The sequence below is a fragment of the Paroedura picta genome, chromosome 1 (genome assembly GCF_049243985.1).
Source record: "Paroedura picta isolate Pp20150507F chromosome 1, Ppicta_v3.0, whole genome shotgun sequence".
Lineage (NCBI taxonomy): Eukaryota > Metazoa > Chordata > Lepidosauria > Squamata > Gekkonidae > Paroedura > Paroedura picta.
In genome coordinates, this window is record NC_135369.1 from 201990030 (window position 1) to 202018012 (window position 27983).

At 46.8% G+C, this 27983-nt stretch overlaps 2 protein-coding genes across 5 annotated transcripts; one reads left to right on the forward strand and one right to left on the reverse strand.

Moving 5' to 3' along the window:
* Window positions 1-483: 483 nt before the first annotated feature.
* Window positions 484-12473, reverse strand: SPRYD7 (SPRY domain containing 7). 2 transcript variants are annotated; one of them, XM_077316880.1, is made up of 5 exons: window positions 12310-12473; window positions 9604-9720; window positions 6522-6688; window positions 4082-4184; window positions 484-1197 (listed from the first exon to the last, which is right to left on the reverse strand). In XM_077316880.1, exons 1-5 carry the CDS (start codon window positions 12425-12427, stop codon window positions 1100-1102), a joined length of 603 nt encoding a protein of 200 aa, XP_077172995.1. In that variant the 5' UTR covers window positions 12428-12473; the 3' UTR covers window positions 484-1099. The 2 variants fall into 2 exon arrangements, with proteins under 2 accessions (XP_077172995.1, XP_077173002.1); XM_077316887.1 differs by lacking the exon at window positions 12310-12473 and adding an exon at window positions 11062-11243.
* A 6968-nt stretch (window positions 12474-19441) lies between these two features.
* On the forward strand, window positions 19442-27951 carry TRIM13 (tripartite motif containing 13). Of its 3 annotated transcripts, XM_077316912.1 has the most exons (3): window positions 23493-23905; window positions 24781-24849; window positions 26422-27951. In XM_077316912.1, the coding sequence occupies exon 3, from the start codon at window positions 26428-26430 to the stop codon at window positions 27643-27645; it is 1218 nt and encodes a 405-aa protein (XP_077173027.1). In that variant the 5' UTR covers window positions 23493-23905; window positions 24781-24849; window positions 26422-26427; the 3' UTR covers window positions 27646-27951. The 3 variants fall into 3 exon arrangements, with proteins under 3 accessions (XP_077173014.1, XP_077173027.1, XP_077173023.1); XM_077316899.1 differs by lacking the exons at window positions 23493-23905; window positions 24781-24849 and adding an exon at window positions 19442-19538; XM_077316908.1 differs by lacking the exon at window positions 24781-24849 and having other exon boundaries at window positions 23497-23905.
* The last annotated feature ends 32 nt before the right edge of the window (window positions 27952-27983 follow it).

Consider the following 27983-nt stretch of genomic DNA (forward strand, 5'->3'; position numbering starts at 1 on the left):
CCACGGTTTCTCATCCTCTTGAGTTTTTCAACTGGAGTGTTTTTGTCACTCAGTGAAGACCTGTTACCGAATGTCTTGTCATCAGCTTGACCGAAAAAACAAGGAGTTTGTTAATCTGTTCCTTTTTGGTGTGTGGGGCAGGATCCCCATAAGGAGGGGGGAAAGAATGAATTAAAAAAAAACCCTGGTTGGATCCAACCCAGTGCTCTAAAATGGCAACATGATTGTGTCTCTGATTTAAGGGCTTCTACCTGCTAAAGATGCTATTTGTTTTGCATTAACAAAAATCACATATTACAGTTTCCACAATGGCTGCAAATAATAATAATAATAATAATAATAATAATAATAATAATAATAATAATAATACCATCTTTATCAAAACCAGGCCATTTGTCACAATGGCAGAAACAGGATACACAGTAACTGATGTATTCCTATAACTTGTTTTCTGGAAAGCACAAACTATCCACCCAAATCTGATTTGGTTCAGAAATAAAGCTTTATTATAATCACTACCAGCAGATTACTTGCCAATTTTTAAATTATTTTTTTTGCCAGCAGAACGTGGCAAGGTGACCTTCAGCTTGGGCTGGCTTGTTTGTTTACATTCGGGACCTTGCCCAGATTTTAACCAAAGGAACTCTCAGGATTAAATTAAATAAGAATCTCTGCAGTTAAAAATATAACAAAAATCATAGCTGCCAACCTTGCAGCCATGAGCAGCTCTGTACAAGACATCGGAAATCTGTAAAGCCTTGGAGGAGTTTCTCAGACAAAGTACAGACAGAGAATAGAAAGGTATACTACAAACATGTTGGGGCAAACTTGAGTCCGTACAGTTTGGGGGAAACATACAGATATGTATAAGAACTATTTATTGTACAGCAACATCAGAGACTGTGAGTCAACAAACACTGTCAGCTGTAATAGCTTGACATGAAATACAAATACTGTCCACATCACAAAACAATATCTGGTCTAGCATTTGCAAGGTAGTTTAAAAAAAAATCAGAAGTACTTTGACTCAATACAGGTACGTGTGCTCCAGGAACAGAGAGCAGGTTTATAACGAGGGCTGGGCAATGAATGGGAACCTTCAGAAAATCTGTTGCTCAAAGAGGATCTTTTCAAACCCTGTTGGAGGCGTATGGTAGAAGTCACTGAACTGACAATCCAAAATGGCGCTGTCATCCACTGTAGCATAGAACAGAAGAAGAAGAGGAAAACAGTGAAGGACAAGCACGCATTTCAGCTTTAACAACTTTTGATACAGGTGAGTAGTTGGACTCAGGGGTAGAAGTCTAGTAGCACCTTTAAAAACCAACAACATTTTCCAGGGGATAAGATTTCCTGAGTCAAGGTTCACTTAGTCATATACAAATGAGAATGAAAGAGACAGAATTACTGTAAACTCCACCATCTTGCTGGCTTTCAGAAGCATGGATTGGTTGTACAGCCCATCAAGGAGATTCTCTAGATCAGGGGTAGTCAATTTGTCTGTGGACTACAATTCCCATGACCCCCTGCCAGCAAATGCTCATGGGAATTGTAGTCCATGGACATCTGGAGGACCACAGGTTGACTACCCCTGATCTAGATGACATTTAATATTAATTGGACAAGTCTTACTGCTTTTAGAAGAACAAGATCAGGGGTCTCCAACATGGTGGCCGTGGTCTCCCGGGTGCCTGCCAATCCCCTCTTCCTGCCAATTGTTTTTAGAAAATGGGTTTTGCCAGGTGGGGCTTTTGACAAGCTAGGGTTCTGATTGGCTGTGCCAATTTGTTAAAACATTCCTTTGGTAGCACCTGCCCCCGCAGCATATGGTGAATGCAAGCTATGTCAGCCGGCTCGGGCTCCCTGTGGCAGCCATTTTGGGCCTGTACCCACCGCACTCCGCCAGAAACCCAAAGATGCCCACAGACTCAAAAATGCTTGGGGACCCGAGAACTAGATTGTAGGGTTGTGTGGTCCAGTGCGGTTCGGCTGCTTTGGTGATCACCGAAGCCCAAGATGGCTACTCTTCCATGTGGGCGCTGTCCCTCCTCAGCACTGCCTGCCTCGGGCTTCGGTAATTGCCGAAGCGGCCAAACCACACCATAGCGAACAACCCTACTAGATTGTGCTTTGAAACTGCAGAATACTGAAAAATGGTCATAGTTTAGCTATCCAGCCACTATGGGGCATTATAGATTATTGTTCATCTTTTTATTTTGGTTCATGAAGGAGGTCCATTCTTGATACGTAGTACCAATTCCAAGGCACAGAGAAGAGATCCTCACACTCTTACAACTTGTTCACCTACTCTTGATTAAACAATGATTAAAACACAGGTGTTGCCAAAAAAAGGGCAGAAAGTACTACGCTGAAACTGCAGTCCTCCATATTATCTCATGTTCGTTTCAGTCCAGTTAAGTTGTTTGAGCTGAACTACCTGGCTCCTGTGCTGACTTCTAGATGAAATAAGAAAGCAGTAGCTAAGAATAGGGGGAGTCAACCTGTGGTCCTCCAGATGTTCATGGACTACAATCCCCAGCATTTGCTGGCAGGGGTTCATGGGAACTGTAGTCTATTAACATCTGGAGGACCACAGGTTGACTACCCCTGGCTAAGAAGAGCCTTGTTGGATCAGACCAGTGATTCATCTACTCCGGCTACAGGTCTCACACAGAGGCCTACCAGGTTCTAGAGGGCCAATAAGATGGCATCAAAGCCAAGACCTTCCCTTGATGTTGCCTCCTGGCACTGGGAATCAGAGACTGACCACCTCTGAATATGGAAGCTCCCTTTAGCTATGATGGCTAGCGGCCAATTTGTGGAGATCCTGCAGTATGTCCCAGTTCCGTGGCACAAGTATATTTAGATGACTTGGTAGAAGATGTTTTATCATGAGCTGTTCCCTGGCAAGCAGTGTCCTCACTTAATTCCTGAGGATTCTGTCTCAGTACTGAACAAAGAATTTTTGCGTTAAAATGGGAAACCGTCAGTGTCGTGTGACATCAGAGTCATCAGAGGCCAAACGCCCAAGTTGAAACCGAGAGTGGTCTTTGGGCAGCAAGTGATCCATGCAATGGTCACTTCCAGACTAGACTACTGTAACTCGCTCTACATAGGCCTATCCTTAGCTTTGACCCAGAAATTACAGCTGGTACAAAATGTGGCTGTGAGGGTCCACACTGGTATATCTTGGAGGGCCCATATACAGCCGGTGCTACATCATCTGCACTGGTTACCAGTCTGTTTCCGGATCAAGTTTAAGGTATCATTTTGACCTTTAAGGCCATACGCAGCTATGCCCCCTGCTCTGCGGGTATGAATCTGCTGGTTGTCCCGGGCACCCAGGACATTTGCCTGGCCTTGACCAGGGCCAGGGCTTTTTTGGCCTTGTGGAATGAGCTCCCAGAATAGCTAATAGCCCTGCCGGAACTAACAGCTTTCTGCAGAGCCTGCAAGATGGAGCTCTTCCGCCAGGCACACGTTTGAGGCCAGGTTGAGGACCCAGAATTACCATCAGGGGGTCCCCTTGAATTACTGAGAACAGGTCCCTCGCTCCTCATGGAATGCTAGCTGGACAGGTCAGGGAGGGATTAAAGGGGAGTCAACTCCACTGATGAGCCATCTCTTTTGTATGGGGGATTTTATGGGTATTGTTGTTTTATCATTGTAAACTGCCAGTCTTGGAGAGCGGCGGTATATAAATCATATAATAAATAAATAAGTAGGTCCTGAAACAGAGCTTGAGCCTATGACATTTTAAACTTCCGTCATGTCCTAAGTTTTCTGGCTCAGAGGTTAAAAACAAGTAAATTCCTAATACACAGAGACTTTCAACTGGCTGTTGTGGGTCTTCCAGGATGTGTGGTTGTGGCCTGGAAGACAAAACTACCAGACCAATGCTGCATGTCAACCAATTCCTAATACTCTTCTGCATTGGCTGCAAATTGTAGCATATGAATAATGCCAGAGAGGGCACAGGAAATCCATCCACCAGCTATTAAGGGAGAGCTGCATTACCGGCAGGTGTTCGTGAGTAGAGATCGCTCAATGCTTTTTGAAAATTTTAGGAACTCCAACTTACCATAAACCACAGGGAAGACTGTTCCTCTGATCCCGGATGCCGGACAGTGCATATTTTTCCCATTTAGGTAAACATTCAGTTCTACGTGGTCGTAAGTAATGCCCTGTAAGTCAGAAAGATGCATGGTCAATTCTATCACCCACAGCTTCGGTTTGTCAAGGTGGCAAACAAAGTTCAATACGGTCTCTGCATTCTGAGGCCAATTCTTCCAAGAACATCTTTAAAAGATTTTATTGCTATAAGTCATTTCTTGCTACAGGGCACATTTCTTTCATTCCAGAAGTAACCCACTCTTTCACAGACTGGAAAACTTTGGCTGGTTATTCGTAGCTGTGCCCCAAGTCAGTATTTCACTCATCAAGATGACTTTCTGTGTAAAAACGCTGCTGGGGGCATCAAGTGGGCGTGACCACAGCTCTGCTTCCCAACCATATTCTGCACAATCACACCACTTCTGGGTTTTCTTGAAGTTTGAAGAATGTTTCAGGGGTTCCTCAACGGCAAAAAAAGTTGAGAAAGGCTACACTAGGAAGAAAAATGGGTTAATGAGCCCAGTTAAGGAGCAGCTGGAGGGTCAATGCAGAAGTAAGATGCAGCATGGTTGATGCCACCTTTCTCAGGACTGAAGTTTGCACAGGACTTCAGGATTTATGAATTCTTCTGTATAAGGAAGAAGACAGAGCATCTTCTAGGCCACACAGATCTGTTCAGCACTGGAAAGTTGCCATATGGCCTCCTGTGAATAACATCCAGTGCACCTTGCGGTTGTCAGCCTCTTTCATCTAACATAAGGATAGTGTCAGGCTGTAGATCAGGGGTAGTCAAACTGCGGCCCTAAAGATGTGCATGGACTACAATTCCCATGAGCAATTGCTGGCAGGCACTGATGCGAATTGTAGTCCATGGACATCTGGAGGGCCGCAGTTTGACTACCCCTGCTGTAGATGGATGGCCTTCCTTTCTGTGCAGCTGAGGCACAAGTGATAATTAGAAATAATGATGAAATCCAAGTCTCGGTTGATGCCGAGGTAATTTTAATTGTAATTTTGTTTTAATCTAAATGGCATCAGCTACACCGTCTCATCCGTGTGCACGTCACTCGGTTTAATATGCCATCATCATGCACCAGCAGTGCCCTTTTAACTATCTGAATTGGATAAATGCGCCAGTGCCAACAGGAGAGAATCAATGAATATAAGTCTGATGGAAGGAATCACAATGCTCAGAAGATAGTGGGGGAATATTTTAAGCTTCCAGGACATAACGGTTGCATATCTGAAAGTCACTTTTTTTCAAAAGAAATAGACAATGGAAACTGCTGAATGAAAAAGAAACAAAATACATCCTGCTATCTCGGCTTCAAAAAAAAAGGGGGGGTGCTGAACTTGTATCTGAAGGTTGAAAAACCCAATTTACCTGATTAGACTCCGCTGCTCTCAAACACTAGACCAAGAAGAAGAAGAGCTGATTTTTATATGCCGCTTTCCTCTACCAGGAGGAGTCTCAAAGCGGCTTGCATTCGCCTCTCCCCACAACAGACACCCTGTGAGGTGGGTGAGGCTGAGAGAGCCCTGATATTAATGCTCGGTCAGAACAGAAGAAGAAGAGTTGGTTCATATATGCTGCTTTTCTCTCCCCAAAGGAGTCTCAAAGAGGCTTACAATCGCCTTCCTATTCCTCTCCCCACAACAGACACCCTGTGAGGGAGGGGAGGCTGAAAGAGCCCTGATATTACTGAAAAAGAAGAGTTGGTTCTTATATACTGCTTTTCTCTACCCAAAGGAGTCTCAAAGAGGTTTACAGTCGCCTTCCCTTTCCTCTCCCCACAACAAACACCCTGTGAGGTAGATGAGGCTGAGGGAGCCCGGATATTAATGCTCGGTCAGAACAGAAGAAGAAGAGTTGATTCATATATGCCACTTTTCTCTCCCTGAAGGAGGCTCAAAGCGGCTTACAGTCGCCTTCCCTTTCCTCTCCCCACAACAGACACCCTGTGAGGTGAGTGAGACTGAGAGAGCCCTGAGATTACTGAAGAAGAAGAGTTGGTTCTTATATGCTGCTTTTCTCTACCCGAAGGAGGCTCAAAGCAGCTTCCAATTGCCTTCCCTTTCCACTCTCCACAACAAACACCCTGTGAGGGAGGTGAGGCTGATAGAGCCCGGATATTAATGCTCAGTCAGAACAGCTCTATCAGAGCTGTAACCAGCCCAAGGGAACCCAGCTGGCTGCATGTGGGGGAGTGGGGAATCAAGTCCGGCTCGTCAGATTAGAAGCCAGCGCTCCTAACCACTACACAATGCAAGCATATATAAGGGCATCAGAAATACTGCTCTAATGAGCAGGTCTGGTTTAAAATGAACTGGAAATGAATATAATTTTAAAAGAGATCAAAACACAGGTTTGGGTAAGATTTGCATATGTGACACCAAAAGAAACTCACCACCACGTCACCCTCCTGCGGAAGGCTGTTTGCCGGCAACCTGTTCTTTTCTTCATTGTTGTAGTAAAGAGCTCCGTCATTTCTCAGGACTAAACTATTCGTGTCACGGCCAAGAGGGATTTGATTCAAGTTGACTTTCTGGGTCGCAACACCCACACCCCAGATTCCTGGAAGAATGGTGGAGTGACACAGCCAGGAAGACAAAGAAAAACATATAAATGAAACGCCACTACGGCCTATTATGCACGGCTGCCAAAACGGCGATTTCGGGTCACAGGCAAAACCCAGAGTAACCGATTATGCACGCGGCGACCCCAGCGCCGCTTCTGGTTGCGGCCCGGTCACCCGGAAGCTGTGCTTTCTTCCGCGTTTCGCTAATGCGGCTTTTTTGGCGGCATGCACCGAATCTGCGGCCAGTTGCAGCCGGCACTGTGCGTTATCGATTATTTTAGTCGACGCCATTCCACCCCGAATGTGCGCTATTCCCCCCGTGCATAATGGGCCCAAGGGAAGAAAGTAACATTCCAAAAGTGAGCATAAAGTTATAGCAAATCAGAGAGAGATGTAGCCACACTAAGACAACATTCCTCTGTCCTTGATTAGGGGGTAGGCAAACACTCCATTTTATCTACGCAATGAAACAAAATGCTTAACAAAGGAGATAGTTCATTTTCTTTTTAAGCTGAATACTTATTTAGAACTACAGTGGATCAAAAATACTTAGAGCCAATGTGAGGGATGAATTTTGACAACCAGCATGAGCTTCTTTTAGTCTTTCCCATTGTTATTTTCTATTCTATGTATAAACTAGCAAGAAAGCCCATTGCAACCAGGAATAAAATGGGCACTAGGACCCAGGGGACAGTGGCAGGTGTAGATATCTCTCTCTGGCAGCAGAAGCCATAGGTGGTAATCAGGGGTTGTTTGCAGTTTGGAGTTCCTTTGCAGTTTGTCTATCTCTCTCTCTCCTTTGCAGCAGGAGCCATAGCAGGTAATCAGGGGTCGTTTGCGGTTTGGCAGGGGTCTCTGTGTGTTTCTCTCAGGCATCTGAGAGCAAAGTGGCTAGTGTCCAGGGAAGGAGGGCGGGAACTGGAGAAAGAGGGCCAATGAGGGTGCGGCCAGCTTTGCTGGCCACACCCTGATTGGCCCTATTCCATCTGGGATGGCCAGGACACTCTCCACCCCCAGGGCTGTTTCACAATTATTAAGAAGAACAATGGATAAGAATAAATACTAATGGTTATGTTTTTTTCCCTCATTCGTTGTTTATATGGTGTGAATTCTATCGTTTCTTTTGTAATTAGGTTGGACAGTTTTTGTTACTACAATATTTTTTGAATATATGTATATTAAATTTATTGGAGTATAATCATTTGTTTTCTTCCACACCTGCAATAGTCCCTCAGAGTCCTGGACAAACTAAGATCGATCATGCTAGACCCTGAACAGCTTTTAAAGTGGGTACATTAAAGCAAGAAGTTGGCTAAGGCAGCGTTTAACGCATATTGAAGCCCAACATGAGTTGGCCACACTTTCCCCCTTGTATAATTTAAAATTAGATTTGAGCATGACTCCAGCTTCATATCTTGATAAAGTCAGAAGTCCAAAATTAAGATGGGTGTTTCCAGGGCTAGATTTAATGCCTTCCCCTTGGCGGTTTTAAAGGGTAGATTTTCCATCACCCTCATGCTTTGTCTTTGATTGGACACTGTTGAGACAATTGCCCGTATTCTATTATTTTGCACAATCTATGTCACATAAAGGAAATTGTTAATCATGGCCCTCCTTACGCATTTCATTTCCCTGTATCCCAATAAAGGTTTCTGAGTCTGAGTCTATACCTTTAGAAAGATCTTTTAAACATGCTGAAGGTCTAATACAGAGACATCTACTGGATGACAAGCGGAAGAGAGATATGGTATCATATATGAGAATCATATAGGAGAATCATATATGGTAGTAAAATTTTGTTATACTGTGATTTGCAAACACAAAGCTCTTTTAATAATGATGTAATTCTCTAATTATCATTATATATTAATATTAATTTTATCCTCTTTTTATCATCGTTATTAATCTATGCCACATTGTAATAATTTCTATATGCATTGTGGCATTTTATTTGTTGGAATTCACTGGTCAACGGACTGTAAATAAACATTTGTTGCCACTTGAGAGATCCTTGTTCTGTTTCTTTTTCTCAGAAAGATTTTTATACATTTTGGTTTTCCCGCCCCTCCTCTCCCCTCCCACATCTTAGGCCAGGCTTTCTCAACCAGGGCTTCATGAAACCCTGGGGTTTCTTGATGACCCTGGAAGGGTTTCTTGAATGGGCGGAAGTTAATTAATTGTAATATATTTTTAAATTTTTGTTAAACATTTATTGAGTGTTATGACCGCATGCGGTCATGTCAACCCTCCCCCAATGGCCAATGATGCTTCTGGAGGGGTGGGCCCTGGCTGGGCATGGACAACCCAGCTTCAGTAGTTGGTTGATGGATTGGCTTTAGGAAGGCTAAGGTTGCTGTGCAGAGGCAGGCAACGGCAAGCCACCTCTGGATGTCTTTCGTCTTGAAAACCCTACAGCAGTCTTTTTCAACCTTTTGACCATAGAGGAGACCCTGAAATAATTTTTCAGACTTCAAGGAGCTCCCCGAAATGATAACAGGTGGCCAGCTCTGCCTCATGCAGTCTGGAAAGAAGCATAGGAGCTGAAGAGAGCCTGGACCCCCATGCCACACCACTTAGGAGTTCCCGCAGACCCCCTTCAGAGCTCCTGCAGATCCCCAGGGGTCCACAGACTCCTGGTTGAGAATCCCTGCCCTACAGAGTCACCATAAGTCAGACAAGATATTCTACCAATATTCTGTAGGACCGGGTATTTTTAAAAGAGGCAGCAGGAGTTACAGCTGGAGACCTAAGTTAAGTTTTTGGATTGTTAATGGGGGGGGGGGGGGGGACAGGGGCCGAATAAGCGCTGCTGGCAGAATACTGCTCATTTTATCTGGGAAAACAGCTTGAGATTTGGAGCTTAAAGATGCAAACCTTTTGAAAACGTGTGACCCCTCCCTTCCCCACTGACCTGTAGACTGGATTTTGAATTCATAATAGCTCTTGTTTTGATGCAGAGGAGCATTGGCTAAGCAGCCGCCTGTCCCACAGACTCTCCGGCCGTTCTTGACGATGACAACGTCTGTTCCTGTAGAATTACAAAAGGTCACAAGACCGAGGAGATTTTAAACAGGGCCCAGCTCTCGCTGAAGACTTAAACTGCACTTATACTGAATAATCCAAGCCATTCGATAATGCGTTAAGATCCAAACATTTACGGATCAATACTGAACAAATTATGAGCCTCTTGTGGCGCAGAGTGGTAAGTGGCAGAAATGCTGTCTGAAGCTCTGCCCATGAGGCTGGGAGTTCAATCCCAGCAGCCGGCTCAAGGTTGACTCAGCCTTCCATCCTTCCGAGGTCGGTAAAATGAGTACCCAGCTTGCTGCTGGGGGGTAAACGGTCATGACTGGGGAAGGCACTGGCAAACCACCCCGTATTGAGTCTGCCATGAAAACGCTGGAGGGCGTCACCCCAAGGGTCAGACATGACCCTGTGCTTGCACCTTTACCTTTTTACTGAACAAATTGCAATTCCCAGCAACACAGGAAGAAAGCAGAATATCTCTTATCATCCCTATCTGCTTTTATAACCATCAGGAAAGTTATATTTCTGGGAGACACGCTTAAGAGGGGTGCACAGCAATTTTCCTACAAAAACTGAACTGGTATGCGGTTGCACGCACATATCAGGCCTGTTCAGACTTAGATTTTGGCACTGAGCCATAGGGCTTCATACCCTGCTTTTCTCTACACAAAGTAGTCTCAAAGTGGCTTGCAATTGCCTTCCCCATCCTCTCCCCACAACAGACAGCCTGAGAGGGGGGTGGGGCTGAGAGAGCTCAGAGAGAACTGTGACTGGCCCAAGGTCACTCATCTGGCTGCGTGTGTAGAAGTGGAGAATCAAATCCGGTTCTCCAGATTCGAGGATCCTGTGATCCTCCTGATATGTGTATTTTTCATAGTGCGTAAAAAGGACAACACAGGTGTTTCCTATTCGCAAACAACTTCAATACGGGCAAACAGTGTGCTACATTGAACAACAGAATATGCTTCTCTTATAATAAAATCAGTCACAGATATGAACCAGTTTAACATAATAACTAGCAGAAGTTCTTTCTTTTAGGTTACTAGATCAGCTTTGTCTACTTCCTGCATTCCGTCTGACCCTTGGGGTGACGCCCTCCAGCGTTTTCATGGCAGACTCAATATGGGGTGGTTTGCCAGTGCCTTCCCCAGTCATTACCGTTTACCCCCCAGCAAGCTGGGTACTCATTTTACCGACCTCGGAAGGATGGAAGGCTGAGTCGACCTTGAGCCGGCTGCTGGGATCAAACTCCCAGCCTCATGGGCAGAGCTTCAGACTGCGTGTCTGCTGCCTTACCACTCTGCGCCACAAGAGGGTCTTCTATATATATTTAAAATTATACCTCCTACATTAAAGAGCTTCAGGTGAAGAGCCGTGTCAGCCTGCAATGCAAAGTAACTTGACTCCAGAAGCATCACAGAGATCCGCAACATTCTCCACAACATAAGGTTTCAGGGTTAACACTCAGGGTTAACACTCCGCCAAGGTGAGATTTGACTGCCTGTTGCTTTCAATTGTAAGCCGTGACTTCGGGTTACTTTCAGTTGTGCTGCTGGACTCAAATTTTCCTCTCCTGCATGAAATAAACACAAAGTGGGGGTGCTGACCTCCTGATGGGGCCTGGAGTTGTCCCAGAGTTAAAACTAATCTTTAGATCTCAGCGGGACCGCCTCTTCCACTAGGCCCCCCCTAGAGTGCTAAAATGAAGCTACTGGAATTTGCTCAGGGTCCCCAACCCCAAAGAGACTGGCCTCGACCAGGGTCAGGGCTTCTCGGCCCTGGTGGACCGCTCTTCCAAAGGACATCAAGGCTCTGCAGGCCCTTAATCACTTCTGCGGGGCAGATCTGTCCCACCAGGCCTACAACAGAGGTCACACAGAACATCCTCTCCAAGAAATACCTGGAATCTCCCCCAAATTTTACAGATTTTTATACTGGTTTTTAAGTAACTGAACTGTTTTAAACCATGCTGTTACCCTGATCTATCTAGAAAAGGCTGGAATATATAAAAATAAAATTTAGTATTATTTACTTATTATTGCCTTTTTATACCGTCCTTCCAAGGAGCTGAGGGTGGTTTGCATCATAGTAAAACGACTCACAGATTATTCCTATTATTATTGCAGGGGAGGCCGAACTGTGGTTCTCCATATGTCCATGGACTACGATTCCCATGAGCCCCTGCCGCCAGCGGCAGGGGCTCATGGGAATTGTAGTCCATGGACATATGGAGAGCCACAATTCGGCCTCCCCTACAAGATCAGGTGCTTTTTTTAAATTTTGGAGGGGGTGGACCTGCCCACTGAGGCTTCTCCCCTCCCCAAATCTCCAGGAACCTTCCAACGCAGAGCCGGCAAGCCTACCTCGCAAAAACAAGCTCCACTGCGCCTGACACAGGAGGCTCTAGCTCAGGGAAGCAAACGCTGGGACGAAGCTGCCCGTCGTCCCCCTGAAGACTGTGGCTGCTCCGCCCCGGGGGTGGGGGGAGAGAGAGAGAGTCTCCTCCTCCTCCTCCTCCTCCTCCTCCTCCTCCTCCGCTGGCCCCCGCCTGGCCTACCTGGCAGGGGTGTTGCTGGAGCTGCTTGCTTACCCATCCGCTGCGTGTCCAGCTGCACGGCCAGCATCTCCTTGAGCGGGATGTGGCCCCCGCCGCCCTCCCCGCAGCAGGCCCAGCGCAGGCAGCACCACGCCGCGCCCGAGCCCGCCATGGCCGCCCGCGCCCCGCTCCCTCCGGCCGAAGGAGGGCGGCGGCACGACCGGTTTCCGTCCGACGGCCCTGCGCGCCCTCCATGTGCGGGGACGACAGGGGTCCCGCCTTGAAGGATGCGCTGTCAAGGCGCTTTTGCGGCTGCGTTTTCCCGGGTCAGTCTGCACGGAAAGTGCCTCGTCCAACGCGTAAAATGTAACGGGGGTAGTCAAACTGCGTCCTTCCAGATGTCCATGGACTACAATTCCCATGAGCCCCTGCCAGCGAACGCTGGCAAGGGCGCATGGGAATTGTAGTCCATGGACATTTGGAAGGACGCACTTTGACAACCCCCTGATGTGGAGAGTTGCAAGCGCATCTCTGTGCTCCGAAGGTCCCTTCGCCAGGCGCTTCTCTTCCATTCCAAACCTCAGTTCTGACCCACGCGTGGGGGAAATGTCACTTCGATCCCGGTAGTTTAGGGTGTTCCCTCCACCTTCAAAACCTCTTTGTCTTACCAGGGATTTCCTTCGGCTTTCTTGGCGAGCGGGAGCGCCCCCTGGCGTCTCCCAGAGGGAGTGTCGAAGTCCTCCCGCCGGGAACGGAAATTATACCAACAATATTTCTCAGAAGTTGTATTGCTTTTCACCCAGTGGGCGAAATGACCAGAGAAACGGCACAGTGGGTGTCCCAAAACGTGCCTGATTAACAGCAAAGGTCGTAAGGAAGCCTGTGGAAATAGATTTGCCGTAACCTGTTCTAATCAGCTTTGTACAGATGCTCTCTGTATTTTATGAGGCTCTATAGATAAGAACCAATTAGCATGTGAGACATCATAAGCAGCCCTAAAGTTCCAGTTTGTAGACAAGGAACAGGAAGTTGTACAAAAATGTCCCAGCACTAATAGACAAAGGTCAATACAGGCCATGTCATAAACAGGTCTCTCTGTTTGCACTATTTCCCCCCCCCCCCCCCATTTTATCCTTGACTTTATGTCTAATTCTTGGATTGGGTGCTGAATTGGACAAGCATTTGGCCCAATCACCGGGAACATCTTGGGGCCAGTCTAGACATGACAGCACCTTGATGGCCAGCAAAGGGACACCCTTGCTATGTTGAAACATGTCATTTGAAAATGCAGCGGCAAGGTGGGCTGTGGGCAGTGTGAGGTTCTTGTCTCCCCCTAAAAATAGATATCACCCCCACCCCCTGTCGGTTTGGTACTTTATAACAGGGGTAGTCAACCTGTGGTCCTCCAGATGTCCATGGACTACAATTCCCATGAGCCCCTGCCAGCGTTTGCTGGCAGGGGCTCATGGGAATTGTAGTCCATGAACATCTGGAGGACCACAGGTTGACTACCCCTGCTTTATAAGATTCAGAGAAGAAACAAGAGCACCGCAGCCTGCTGCACATAAGCATTTTCAAATCACTTCAAAATGGCCATGGTGTCTTGTGGCAGCCGTGAGGATGCTGTCATATCCAGCTGGGTCCATAGTCTGATGTGTGGATCCTGTTTCTGTGCATGCACCCAGCACGCCGCAGGGAGGGAGAGGCAGGGGAGAGAATGATCCACATTATGTGTTTTATGAGAACATGACCCTATCTGGAGAGCCTCTTGTGGCGCAGAGTGGTAAGGCAGCAGACATGCAGTCTGAAAGCTCTGCCCATGAGGCTGGGAGTTCAATCCCAGCAGCCAGCTCAAGGTTGACTCAGCCTTCCATCCTTCCGAGGTAGGTAAAATGAGTACCCAGCTTGCTGGGGGGTAAACGGTAATGACTAGGGAAGGCACAGGCAAACCACCCTGTAATTAGTCTGCCATGAAAACGCTGGAGGGCGTAACCCCAAGGGTCAGATATGACTCGGTGCTTGCACAGGGGATACCTTTACCTTTTAACCCTATCTGGAAGAACACCCTTTGGTTCTAATCACTGGTAAAGCAGGGGTAATCAAACTGCGGCACTCCAGATGTCCATGGACTACACTGGCAGGGGCTCATGGGAACTATAGTCCATGGACATCTGGAGGGCTGCAGTTTGACTACCCCTGCTCTAGAGCAAACTATGGGTCTCCTGATGTCCGACTACAATTACTATGAGCCCCTGCCAGCGTAGTCCCTGCCAGGGCATGAGTCCCTTCCAGGGCATGCTTATGTCTTGAATACAAGTTTATATATCTTGAATCAAACTTCGTTCGTCTTAAAGGTTTCGCTGACTCAAACGTCGTCCTCCTATTTACCGCACACACACAACATAAATCCAGTCACATGAACCACTTCCTTTGCCTGCTTCTAATGAGATGTTAAAATCCATGTTCCTGATGCTCCTATTTATTCCTTGCCTGAGATCCCCCAGGGAGTTCAGGGTAAAGCAGGGATTTCGTCTGGGGATATCCCCTGATTCACACAGTCTTTCTTGCCTTGGACGCTTGTATCTTATTTAATTTTGGTTCAGTATTTTAAGGCTGCTTTTCTTCCCTGAGGGGCTGAGCGGCTTACAGAAAAAAAGACTGTTTGTTTGTTTGTTTGTTTGGTGTATTTATAAACCACCCTCCACTGAGGCTCAGGGCAGTTTACATAGAATGTAGAGAACTTAGTTTTTCCATACGTATAGATAACCACAACAATATTAACATTAGTAACTGTAACAGAGGTAACTATAACAGTGCTAACAGGTCCAGGGGCAGAACGCATGAATGGGTTTCTGGGAGGGAGGGAGCAGGAGCCCTGTAGATACTGCTGGTTTTGCTCGGTTTCAGTCAAATGCCTGGTGGAAGAGCTCCCTTTTGCAGGCCCTGCAGAACTGTTTTAGCCGCGTCAGGGCCCTGATCTCCTCTGGGAGTTCCTTCCACCAGGTGGGGACCAGGATAGAGAAGGCTCTGGCCCTGGTTGAGGCCAGGTAGGCTTATTTATGCTGGAGAAGACTCTTGCGAGTCCCTTGGACTGCAAGGCGAACAAACCGGTCAGTCCTAGAGGAGATCAGCCCTGACTCCTCTTTAGAAGGCCAGATCCTGAAGATGAAACTCAAATATTTTGGCCACCTCATGAGAAGGAAGGACTCCCTGGAGAAGAGCCTAATGCTGGGAGCGATCGAGGGCAAAAGAAGAAGGGGACGACAGAGAATGAGGTGGCTGGATGGAGTCACTGAAGCAGTAGGTGCAAACTTAAATGGACTCCGGGGAATGGTAGAGGACAGGAAGGCCTGGAGGATCATTGTCCATGGGGTCGCGATGGGTCGGACACGACTTCGCACATAACAACAACAACAAGGCTTATTTAGGGCCAGGGATCATCAGTCGGTTGGTGGTGGCGGAGCATAGAGCTCTTTGAGGGGCATAGTCAGGAAGGCGGTCCCTCAGGTACACTGGGCCCTGACCACATATGGCTTAAAGGTAATTACCAGAACCTTTAGTCTGATCCGGAATTCAAGTGGCACCCATTGTAGTTGATGGAGAATGGGCCAAATGTGGGACCTCCATGATGTTGCAGTGAGGATCCTGGCCACTGCGTTTTGGACCAGCTATAGTTTCCGGGTCAAGGCTAAGGGCAGTCCTGCATAGAGCAAGTTACAGAAGTCCAGTCTAGAGGTGACCGTCGCATGGATCACTATGGCTAGGTGTTCCGGGGTCAGGTTGGGAGCTAGTAGCTTGGCTTCATGGAGATGGTAAAATGCTAGCCATGCTACTTTTGTGACCTTGGGCTTCCATTGTGAGGGAAGCATCCAGAATCATGCCCAGGTTCCTGGCAGTGTGAGCTGCTGAGAGCTGCACCCCATCCAGGGTGGGCAGATGCACTTCCTCACATGGACCCTTCCTACCCAGCCACTAGACCTCCGTCTTTGGAGGATTGAGCTTCAGACGACTCTGCTTGAGCCATCTCGCCACTGCTTCCAGGCAGCTGGCTAATGCTTCTGGGGGAGAGTCAAGGTGGCCATCCATCAGGAAGAGGAGCTGGGTGTCCTCTGCGTATTGATGACAACCCAGCCCCAACCTCCGTACCAGTTGTTCAAGAGGGCACATGAAGATGTTGAATAAGATAGGAGAGAGGACCACTCCCTGTGGGAATCCACAAGTAAGTTGTCGGCGGTTTGATGTTCTCTCACCTATTGCGACCCTCTGTCCACAACCCCGGAGGAAGGAGATCAGCCATTGGAGGGCTGTCCCTCGTATTCCATGAGGCCGTGAGCTAAGAGCTTGTGATCGACTGTGTCGAACGCTGCTGAGACGTCTGGTAATATCAGCAGCAGTGACCGGCCTCAGTCCAATGACACAGGCCATCTCTACCCCATGGCTGGGCTGGAAACCTGACTGAGATTGATCTAGGACTGAAGCTTCTTCTAGGAATGTCTTTAATTGGTTTGCGACAGCCCTTTCTACCATCTTCCCCAGAAATGCTAGGTGAGAGACGGGTCGGTAGTTGTCAGGCTCTTGCGGGTCTAAAGATGTTTTTGATGTTTTTCTTTTTCAATAGTGGACATTCCTCTTTCAGTCCCTCTGGGAATTCTCCCATTGTGAGAGATAGGTTGATTGTCTCCCGGAGGGGAGATAATTTCAATAACAAACAAGCAAAGAATCCAGAAATGTATCTGGATGGGTCAGCCATGTTTTAAACTAAATACCTGCAAAAAGAGGATGGGAAAAGCCAATCTGGAGGGACTGCAGAGGGTAACCCGGCGGGATCGTCCCCCCCCCCCATGTCATTCCTATCTCCCTTGTTGTCACAATGGCAGGCAAGTTGTGAACGGCCTTTAAATCCCTTGCTGGCAAATTTAAAGCATTAACACAAAATCTCAGTTTAGCAGCAAAAGATGGTAAAGAAAGCAGGTAAAGGAAATAAAGAAAATCAGACAGAGGGCAGCAGAAGAATGACTAGCAACCATGAAGTATCATAAAAGATTTTCAATATGCAACAGAGTTTAAACACTTACCAGCATTAAAAAAGAATAAAATCAAGGACTTTGAGGACTCCTGCCACAGCACCATCAAGACTCGCAAAATGGAAGACGGATTATTCATAATCTAATCTCACTGATGTAGATTTGACCTTTTTCATTTTTTTAAAGAGGAATTTCTGTTATCATAGCAAAAACTGAGGTAGGTGCTTAATCAGCAGAACCAAGAACCAACCATAAGCAACTGGAGTGTAGTAAAAAGCTCCTAAGACCAAGCATATACAGGTATCCGGGGAAGTCTATATTTATTTTATTTATGTATTATACAGCAAAATTACCGGAAGAACTTTTTTTTACCCTGATTTTTACTACACAAACAAATCTCAAAGTTGCTTACAATCGCCTTCTCTTCCTCTCCCCACAACACATACCTCCCCACAACAGCATTCGCTGGCAGGGGCTCATGGAAATTGTAGTCCATGGACATCTGGAGGGCCACAGTTTGCCCACCCCTGGTGGATACTGTTTGAAAATGGCCTTAATTCCAGGAAAGTTCAGTAATGGTAGGCTAGCATTCTCATTCTCTTTTTAGCATTTTCTCCCATCACCCATAGACTTTCTGTGGACTTCCTTCCTATGAATGAATTGCATGCAAAAACCAAGCAACATTTACCTGGTCAGAGAAAAAGGATGCACGTTTTTCTCTACTTGTGCCAATAGCAGCTGGTGTATATATTGTTGCCAATGGGAAGAATCCTCTCTGAGGAATGACGTGGAAGGGTTTATCCAATGCACTGTCCCAGCACCATGGCCCAATCCTTCCTGGGACGGTGCTGGGCTTGCAGTGGTTGTGAAAGCACAAGGCCATGGGGAGATCTGGGCTGAATCTGCACTGGAGTTTCTAATCCCAGTGATCCTAAAAAGTCATCTACACGTTATTAGATATCCATTTTGATATTCAGAACTTTAAAATTTCCCTCTGCAACTTTATGATTGCGGTGACACTACCTTTCTCTGGCTTGGTGTAGTGGTTAGGAGCGTGGACTTCTAATCTGGCAAGCCAGCTGGGTGACCTTGGGCTCGCCACAGCACTGATAAAGCTGTTCTTACCGAGCAGTAATATCAGGGCTCTATCAGCCTCAGCCACCTCACAGGGTGTATGTTGTGGGGCGAGGAAAGGGAAGGCGATTGTAAGCTGCTATGAGACTCCTTCGGGTAGAGAAAAGTGGCATATAAGAACCAACTTTCCTCCTTCTTCAGTAATATCAGGGCTCTCTCAGCCTCCCCTCCCTCACAGGGTGTCTGTTGTGGGGAGAGGAAAGGGAAGGCGAATGTAAGCCATTTTGAGACTTCTTCGGGTAGAGAAAAGCGGCATATAAGTACCAACTTTTCTTCTCCTGTGATATCCAGGAATGGATATAAGGCACTACATTTGAGAAAACCACTCCCAAAGCCCCAGTATAAGCGTACATGTTCTGCATGTTGCCGGATTAACTGTCACCCGTGCCTCCAATGATGACATATCACAGTAGTCTGTCATTGATTAGTCAGGGCGCCAGTTCAAAGACTGCCTGGTTCCCAGTTGCCATTCCTTCAGAAGACTTATTTTTGCACTCAATTCTGAAGTGACTGCGGTCCAAGCCCACACTTCTATGTGCTGAGACTTGCCTTTTAGATTGTCTGTCCCCACTCTAGAAAATAAAAATAAACAAGCAGCCTAGTGCTGCATCCCCCCCGTTTGCTTTGGCTGTAGAATCAGGAGACGAACGGTAGGGAATAAGCCCCTCTCGAGCCTTGTGCTCCTTCAATGCCGGCTGGAGCTTTGCAACCACCACTCCTCTCCCCCCTCTCCCCCCTCTGAGCTTCCCCAATCAAGCAGGAAGGAGAGAGCAGCTACAGAATTCAGTGTAGAATGCAGTCTGTTTCAATTCAGGAAAAAGTAAGGCGGAAGACCCGGGTTCAGATCAATCTGAAATCAGTAGGATTGACAACGGGTGGGGGAGTAAGTGCAGAACCAGCCCTGATCAGAGATCTCCAGTGTGCTGTCTACTGATGCCCTGAGAAAGCTTTGGAGTTCATCCGAATACAGTTTCTGACTGAAATGAAGTGTCTGTCTTATTTTATTACAACTACTGAATTGTTTTAAGGCAGAGAATGGGGGAAATGCTGGAGAAATGCGGAGGAGCAGAAGCTGTGCTCGATGGCTGCCAAGTGACAACCGTGGATTCTGTTTTGTACCCTCTGGTAGGTTGGTTGGTACTATTTAAATGAAATTAAGAAATGCAAACCTTGGGGGGGATTGTGGTATCAACTGACTTTATAGAGCAGGAGTGGATAAACTAGCTCTCCAGATGTTCATGGACTACAATTCCCATGACTCCAGTTGTCCCCATCTTCAAGAAGGGGAAAAAGGAGAATCCAGGTAACTACTGCCCCATCAGCTTGACACCTATAGCTGAAATTTTAGAACAAATCAATCAGTTAGTCCTTGAGCAGCTAGAGTGGATGGCTGTGATTACTAAGAGTCAGCAAGGATTTCCCAAGAACAAGTAAAGTTGGCTTAATATCTCTCTTTTTAAAGAAAGTTACTACCTTGTTAGATCAGGGGGATGCTGTGGACACTGTTTACCTGGAGGTTGGAGTAGATGACCCTTGAGGTTAACCCTGGTAGTTGTGAGTTCCTGCATTGTGCAGGGAGTTGGACTAGATGGCCACGGAGGTACCTTCCAACTCTATGAAGGCAGACTCTATGGCATTATACCAAAAGAAATGCCTATACAGATAATGGCTTGACGTAATTTCTACAATTGCTGTTGTCCAAAGTTGTTTACTTCCATTTATTGTTTGATAGTTGCAGAAGCCTGAGGGATAAATGTAGACCAGGGGTAGTCAAACTGCAGCCCTCCAGATGTCCATGGACTACAATTCCCACGAGCCCCTGCTCGTGGGATTTGTAGTCCACAGACATCTGGAGGGCTGCAGTTTGACTCCCCCTGATGTAGACTAACCTGTGAAGGGAATTTTTCATGTACTTTGGAAAGCTCTTTTTGGAGTGTATGAAAATGTTTATATGAATTATCAACTGCGAAAAGTCATATTGACAGAAACTATTGTCTTGATTTTCCTGTGAAGCCTTTGAGCAATAAATTTGAACTAAAAGACTCTGGACAACAACATGTATAGAAAGAATAATACCTGACTGCTCCTTAGAAGGCCAGATCCTGAAGATGAAACTCAAATACTTTGGCCACCTCATGAGAAGGAAGGACTCCCTGGAGAAGAGCCTAATGCTGGGAGCGATCGAGGGCAAAAAAAGAAGGGGATGACAGAGAATGAGGCGGCTGGATGGAGTTTGCACCTAACAACAACAACAACATAATACCTCAAGCCATCATCAGCATAGGCATTTCTTTTGGTGTTCATGTATCTCTATGCAAACCCTTATTCTAAACTAGGGGCAAAGCCCGTTGTCTCCTAGAATACAACGGGCGCTAGAGCTTGGCAGTGGGAAGAGGAAGGGGAGGAGTTGTCCAGTCCGTAAGGGCATGGGGTTGAATGTTGAGGCCTACAGCACAGGGTTGTTGTGCAGATGAAACAGGAGACAAAAGAGCCAGTTTCCTCTGCAGAATAACGCTGTGCAGTTTCCTCAAACCTACAGAGAGTTGTAAAGAAGAACCCCCGGACAGAGCAGTATTTTAAGTGAAAAGGGGCTTTTCTGTGGCCTCCCTGTCAGCCAACTATTTGGCAGAAGGGGAAAGTTCCCCACCCTCAAAAGGAATGCCCTCAGGCTCCCCTGCGTTGCTCTTGGAAAGGCCTCCCTCCCCTCAGTCAGGAGCTCTCGGAGGCTCCTTCCCAGCAGGCCTGAAGGGGGGGGGAGCACTCTGCAGCCTCCTGCCAGCTCTGTCAGGATTCTGAGGCAAAGTGACAGTTGGACATGACAGTTAGGACAGCCTTGGGGCGAAAAGGGCTGGCTCAGCCTGTGTTCTCATCCCCCTTGGCAGCTCTACTGACCTCCTCTCCCTGCGGTGGTCAGGAGCAGACTGGCAGCCAGACTGGGCTGGGTGAATGGAATTTTGGTCTGTCCTGGTGAGGGGCCAATAGGAAGGCTGTTGTCCAAAGTCTGCTTGGCCCTGGATGGACTGCTTGGTCCTGAATGGACACTCGGAGGGCTTTGTGGCTCCTGATTGGGCCCTCTGAGTTTTTATCCTGGACAGGGCCCGCCCTAACTCCTCCCCAGGTGGCCTTACCCTTTTATTTAACCGCAGGAGCGGTTAAAGATGCTCATGGCATTCTCCCCCTCTGAAATTCCTCACCTCCCGCAATCCTACTTTCCTCAGGCTGTACCCCCAAATCTCCAGGACTTTCCCAAACTGGAGCTGGCAGCCCTAGCCCTAACATCTAGTTCTTGTGAGTGTGCAAGCTAGTAGAATGTTTTCTTCAAGCAAAAGACATATATCGCAGCAGGAACAAACTTCAAGTCCAGGGGTGCTTTTCAGACCTGCAAAGTTTAATTCTGGAGATAAGCTTTCTTGTGCATGCCCGCTTCTTGAGACTTTGTGTGTGATTTTATTTTATTTTTTTATTTTACTTTACCGCACCTTGGGCAACGCGCTTTCAGTATGCTTTTGCAGCCGGCTCACCCTGTGTAGAACAGCATCATCCACTTCTAAAGCGCACTGAAAGTGCATCCGCCGCATGATGGGCTGGCCGTCTTACTTTTTGCCTGCAATGATCATAATCACCACCCTCCTCTTGGGGAATAGTAAGGTCCATATTATTAAGCAGGCTGCCCAATTTTGTGCTCATGTGCTCAGCACACGGGAAAGACAACTCACACCCCATTAAAAGTGTTTTAGAGGAAATTGACTATGCACTTTTTAATGGACCTATTAATCATGCCATTTTAAACATTTTAAAATTTTGTATCGGTTCCCAGTGTTGTTGGTTTTTTTGCTAGCTGTTTTATGTATATACCTATGATTGCAGTTTTGATGTAGTGGTTAGGAGTGCGGACTTCTACTCTGGCATGCCGGGTTCGCTTCCGCGCTCCCCCACATGCAGCCAGCTGGGTGACCTTGGGCTCGCCATGGCACTGATAAAACTGTTCTGACCGGGCAGTGATATCAGGGCTCTCTCAGCCTTACCCACCCCACAGGGTGTCTGTTGTGGGGAGAGGAATGGGAAGGCGCCTGTAAGCCGGTTTGAGCCTCCTTCGGGTAGGGAAAAGCGGCATATAAGAACCAACTCTTCTTCTTCTTATCTAGCCATAATCCCTTGCTCACCTCCCTTTGTATGCTACCTGGCCTAGCCAGAAAGCCAGTATCTGGAAAGGGGGGGTGGCTTTTCCCCAGAATTAGTCCACAGTTTCCTGTGGAGGGGGTGGGGACTTCTTGTTCCCAGCTGGACCTGGGGTAATCCAGGAGGAAGGGAACAGAGAGGCATTTGGTTGAGGTTGACCAGAACCATGACCTCCCTCTGGGCCTCCAAGCCTCCCTCCCATGAAAATCATCGCCTGAACCATCCAACCATGGGCCGTCAGCCTGCTGTCGTTGCTACTGTTCACTTCTGCACCATTGTTCTATTTTATTACTGGTTTATTTTAGTTGACTGTTAGTGTGAAGATGTTGCTGAGTGTCAAGGAGCCTTCTCAGATAGTGGACCTGGCAAAAATCCTGTCAACTATCTCGAGAATTAATCTATCTCTGCTGCAGATCGGCTATACAGCATAAGGCCTTATTACTGTTGTCCATATGTCCATGTCCGGAATTTGTTTCTGTTTTAAATTTTGTTTTATGTATATCAAATCTTATGCCAATAAAGGTATCTGAATCTGTTACTGTTAATTACAGCCACTATTTTTTAGTCTTGTTCGTGTTCCACTAAGTTCTATGTAAACCGCCCTGAGCCTCAGGAGAGAGCGGTATATAAATGCTAAATGAATGAAGGAATGATAAACAAAAAATCGTGCTGCATTGAATACATTTGAAACATTTAACCGTCATCCCCTCCCCCAAGCCAATCTGCCCTGCCCCGGGGGCTCCGTCCCAGCAGGGGTAGTCAAACTGCGGCCCTCCAGATGTCCATGGACTACAATTCCCAGGAGCCCTTGCCAGCATTCGCCAGCGAATGCTGGCAAGGGCTCCTGGGAATTGTAGTCCATGGACATCTGGAGGGCCGCAGTTTGACTACCCGTGCAGTTTGGCCTCTCCACTGGCGGGAAGGTGCAAGGGAAAGGCTGCTCCTCCCTCGGCCTCGCCCGCCTGGGCGGTGGGGCGTGGGGTGGGCGGGGCCTGGCTGGGCCGCAGGAGGGCTGGGCGCGGCGGCGGCGGCGAGGGCGACTGGCTGGGCCTGGCTCGGCGGGGAGGCGGGCGGGTAGAGGCCGGTCCGGGGGAAGGGGCTGGCGGGGAGGCCGGGCCGCCGTCTGGCTGCAGCCGCGGAAGCCCTAAAGGCGGGACAGAGGCCGCCCGCCCGCCCGGCGCGGACCCGCTTTTCATCCCGCCCTCCGGGGCTTTGCGTTGGAAAGACCCGCATTTCGCGAATGGGCGCTGCCGCGAAACACTCCCCGGCTTCTTGTCATTTCGCTCGAGCGGCCACACGACGGGAGCCTCGGGGTAGGTGGCCCCCCACCCACCCCCCACCCACCCACCTGGGAAGGGCCGGCTCCGAAGATCAAGTGGTGGTGGTGAGGGTGACAGCCAGCGATAGAGAGCAGGATGGGGTCTAGTGGGGGAAAATATAATAATTATTATTATTATAACCAGTGCTAGAGTGCAGAAAGTGAGAGGGTAGAAAATAGTATTATTATTATTATTGGTGTTGTTATTATTATTAATACAAGCAGTGATACACCGTAGAAAATATTATTATAATTCTTCTTCTTATTATTATTATTATTAATGCAACCAGTGATACAGCGTAGAAAATATTATTATCATTCTTCTTATTATTAATACAACCAGTGATACAGCGTAGAAAATATTATTATCATTCTTATTATTATTATTAATACAACCAGTGATACAGCGTAGAAAATATTATCATTCTTATTATTATTATTAATACAACCAGTGATACAGCATAGAAAATATTATTATCATTCTTATTACTCTTAATACAACCAGTGATACAGAATAGAAAATATTATTATCATTGTTATTGTTGTTGTTATTATTATTATTATTATTATTAATACAACCAGTGATACAGCATAGAAAATATGATGATGATGATGATTCATACAACTAGTGGTACAGCGTAGAAGGTGATAATAATAGTGTAGAAATGCCTGCTTTCCGTCCTTTCCTCTGTAATGCTTGCAGTGCAAAGATTGTCAAGCATAATTAATTTATTAATATTGGGGGGGGGGGATAACCCTGATTGCCAGCAGAATAATTGCTGAGAATGCTGGGTTCCTAGGTGGCCTGGCAGCCGGGATTTGTCAAGGTTGTTTTTTTCAATTTGATGTATCTCTTGCTTCTCTCCCCAGTGGAGAGCCTCCCACCCCCCAAGCAACTCGACTTCCTTCTCCATTTTATCCACACCACAACCCTGTGAGGTAGGTTAGGCTGAGAAGGTCTGAGTGGCTCCAGGTCACCTCAGCCGGCTTCTGTGGCAGAATGAGTATTTGAACCTGGGTCTCCCGGATCGTAGTCCAGCGCTGAGCCCAGGACCACAAAGGACCACAGTTCACTTGATCTGTAGCACGACAGTTCCATATGTGCGTGTCCAAAGGTCCTGTATTATAGTGAGTCTGCTTGGCAGTGTTCAGCATTGTCTACTCTGACTGGCAGCTGCTGTCCAGGGTGTCAAGTGTGAAGATCTTCTTTTCATTTTTTTTAAAATGCCCCAGTCAGTTGGCTTTCGCTCCGCCTCCTGTGGCAGCCATTTTGAGGTGGCGCTCACCACCCTCTCTCAAAATTCTAAAGCTGCTTCACAGGTTCAGAGATTCCAGATCCCTGCGGTAGCCGATGAATTAATCGTTGAACTGTCTCAGGCAGAGGAGAGTTTGGGGACAAAAGCTAAGGCAGCGTTGTTAGCCAAAAATATGTTGGTGTAATCTGAAGCCATGGAAGTACTATTGATCTCCCTATCTAAAGTAATGATAGTCATGGATAACGTGTTGGAACAGGGTAGCTAGATGTGCTGTAGGATCACAAGAAGCCATGTTCCTGATGATAGACGCAGGTGGGTAGCCATGTTGGTCTGAAGCAGCAGAGGCACCTTTAAGACCAACCAAGTTTTAATCAAGGTATAAACTTTTGTGTGCATGCCCACCTCTTCAGATACCTGATGTCTGAGTCCATCTTTGTAGGGACTGCTGGTGTATCAGCTCTCCTCCACATTATCATATACAGACGCTTGTGTAAATTTTTTGACAACAAAGTGAAACCTTAGAAATATGTTTGAATGTTCCATTTTGAGTAGGGGCATGGCTGAACCTGAAGTTGTAGTTATGGAACATCTTAGTTGTGTGTCAGCGCTGTTCTTTTTAGCAAGTAATCATTTTTTTTGGAATTCAGATTTAAAAAATAATAATTTCAACATCCCTGTGAAATATAAACGCCAAAACTTTCCTGCTGTAGCTTAAGGATTTTTCACAGGGCTTAGAATCATAGAATCATAGAGTTGGAAGGGGCCATACAGGCCATCTAGTCCAACCCCCTGCTCAACGCAGGATCAGCCCTAAGCATCCTAAAGTATCCAAGAAAAGTGTGTACCCAACCTTTGCTTGAAGACTGCCAGTGAGGGGGAGCTCACCACCTCCGTAGGCAGCCTATTCCACTGCTGAACTACGCTGACTGAAAATTTTTTTCCTGATATCTAGCCTATATCGTTGTACTTGTAGTTTAAACCCATTACTGCATGTCCTCTCCTCTGCAGCCAACAGAAACAGCATCCTGCCCTCCTCCAAGTGACAACCTTTCAAATACTTAAAGAGGGCTATCATGTCCCCTCTCAACCTCCTTTTCTCCAGGCTGAACATTCCCAAGTCCCTCAACCTATCTTCATAGGGCTTGGTCCCTTGGACTTCTTGGTCCCTTGGCTTCTTGTTAGGGCTGCATGAAAGCGAGCAAAACATCTTGGACTGTAACCGTAATATCCTCTGAAATGTTTTCTTTTGTTATAGACTGCAATGGAGCTTCTGGAGGAAGACCTTACATGTCCCATTTGTTGCAGCTTGTTTGACGATCCTCGTGCGCTACCGTGCTCACACAACTTTTGTAAGAAATGTTTGGAAGGGATCCTGGAGGGGAATGCCCGAAATGTAATTTGGAGGCAGTCACTCTTCAAATGTCCCACCTGCAGGAAGGAAACTACAGTTACAGGAGTGAACAACCTGCAGGTCAACTATTCCCTAAAAGGTATTGTGGAGAAATATAACAAAATTAAAGGAACGACAAAAATGCCAGTGTGTAAGGTGCACAGCGGCCAGCCCCTCAACATTTTCTGCCAGACTGACACACAGTTGATATGTGGTATCTGTGCCACTAGAGGAGATCATATAAAGCACATGTTTTGCTCCATCGAAGATGCTTACTTCCAAGAGAAACGTGCTTTTGAGACCCTGTTCCAGGGGTTCGAAATATGGCACTGTGGAGACGCACTCTCTCGGCTGGACACGCTGGAAACTAGTAAGAGGAAAGCCCTCCAGATGCTGACCAAAGACTATGACAGAGTCAAAGAATTCTTTGAGAAATTGCAATATACGCTGGAGCAAAAGAAGAATGAGATTCTGTCCGATTTTGAGACGATGAAGCTTGCCGTTATGCAGGCGTACGACCCGGAAATCAACAAGTTAAATACTATCATCCGAGAGCAGCGGATGGCTTTTAACATCGCAGAAGCCTTTAAGGATGTGTCTGAGCCCATCGTGTTTTTGCAGCAGATGCAGGAATTCCGAGAGAAGATCAAAGTGATCAAGGAGACCAGGTTGCCTTGTCCCACAGTGGAGATCCACTCCACCATGAAAGGCTTCGACACCAGCCAGTGGGAGCAATTTAAGCTAGCGGATGTGGACAAACTTTCTTTACCACAGGAGAAAGCCACCTTCATTCCTCTGCTCTGCTCAGGCAAGTTGATGGTGGCCGCTTTTCTTGTCTTGCTTCTCCTGGCTATCACCAGAATGCCCTTCATGGACTCTCTAAGTGACACGCTCCTGCACTGGAAAGATCTGGCCTCAGAGCTGGGTTCAGGGTACCTTGTGGACATAGCAGAGATGGCAGATCATGCCGTGTTGTACTGGGAAAAAATGACTGACGGCGCTTCCGTTGTGAGTGAAAAATGTGTAAACTACACTCTTGTGATGTTGGGTAATGTCGCTCAGTTTGTCTGCAACTATAAACTTTTGTAGCAGGCATTAGTATACACAAAACTTGAACTGAAAAGAAGTAATTGTCCTGTATTGCTTCAACCTCAGATTTTTTCCTAAAATATCTTGGTTTTTCAGGTCCAGATGTGATTTTCTGAGAGTCATGTACTGAAATATTTAACATATCACAAAGGGGGCTGACTTCTAAAGGAAACACAAGTATACTGCCCTGTTGGGGGCTTGTTTTATACATGGGACGCACAACAGATGTACCTCTAACGTGAAAGAATAGACAGCAAAATAACGACAACTTTTTAATGAAATACAATAAAAATTCTGTTCAGTTAATCTCGGAGTCAAGGAGATCATTTGGTAATGAC

Excerpts from the sequence above, each read along its gene's own strand:
- SPRYD7 (XM_077316880.1), bottom strand. The coding sequence starts at position 12,427 with ATGGCGGGCTCGGGCGCGGCGTGGTGCTGCCTGCGCTGGGCCTGCTGC. Across the intron at positions 6,689-9,603 it reads ATTCAAAATCCAGTCTACAG|GAATCTGGGGTGTGGGTGTT; the intron begins GTCAGTGGGGAA and ends CCATTCTTCCAG. Across the intron at positions 1,198-4,081 it reads AGTCTTCCCTGTGGTTTATG|TGGATGACAGCGCCATTTTG; the intron begins GTAAGTTGGAGT and ends TCTATGCTACAG.
- TRIM13 (XM_077316899.1), top strand. The coding sequence starts at position 19,449 with ATGGGGGAAATGCTGGAGAAATGCGGAGGAGCAGAAGCTGTGCTCGAT. Across the intron at positions 19,539-26,421 it reads ATTCTGTTTTGTACCCTCTG|ACTGCAATGGAGCTTCTGGA; the intron begins GTAGGTTGGTTG and ends CTTTTGTTATAG.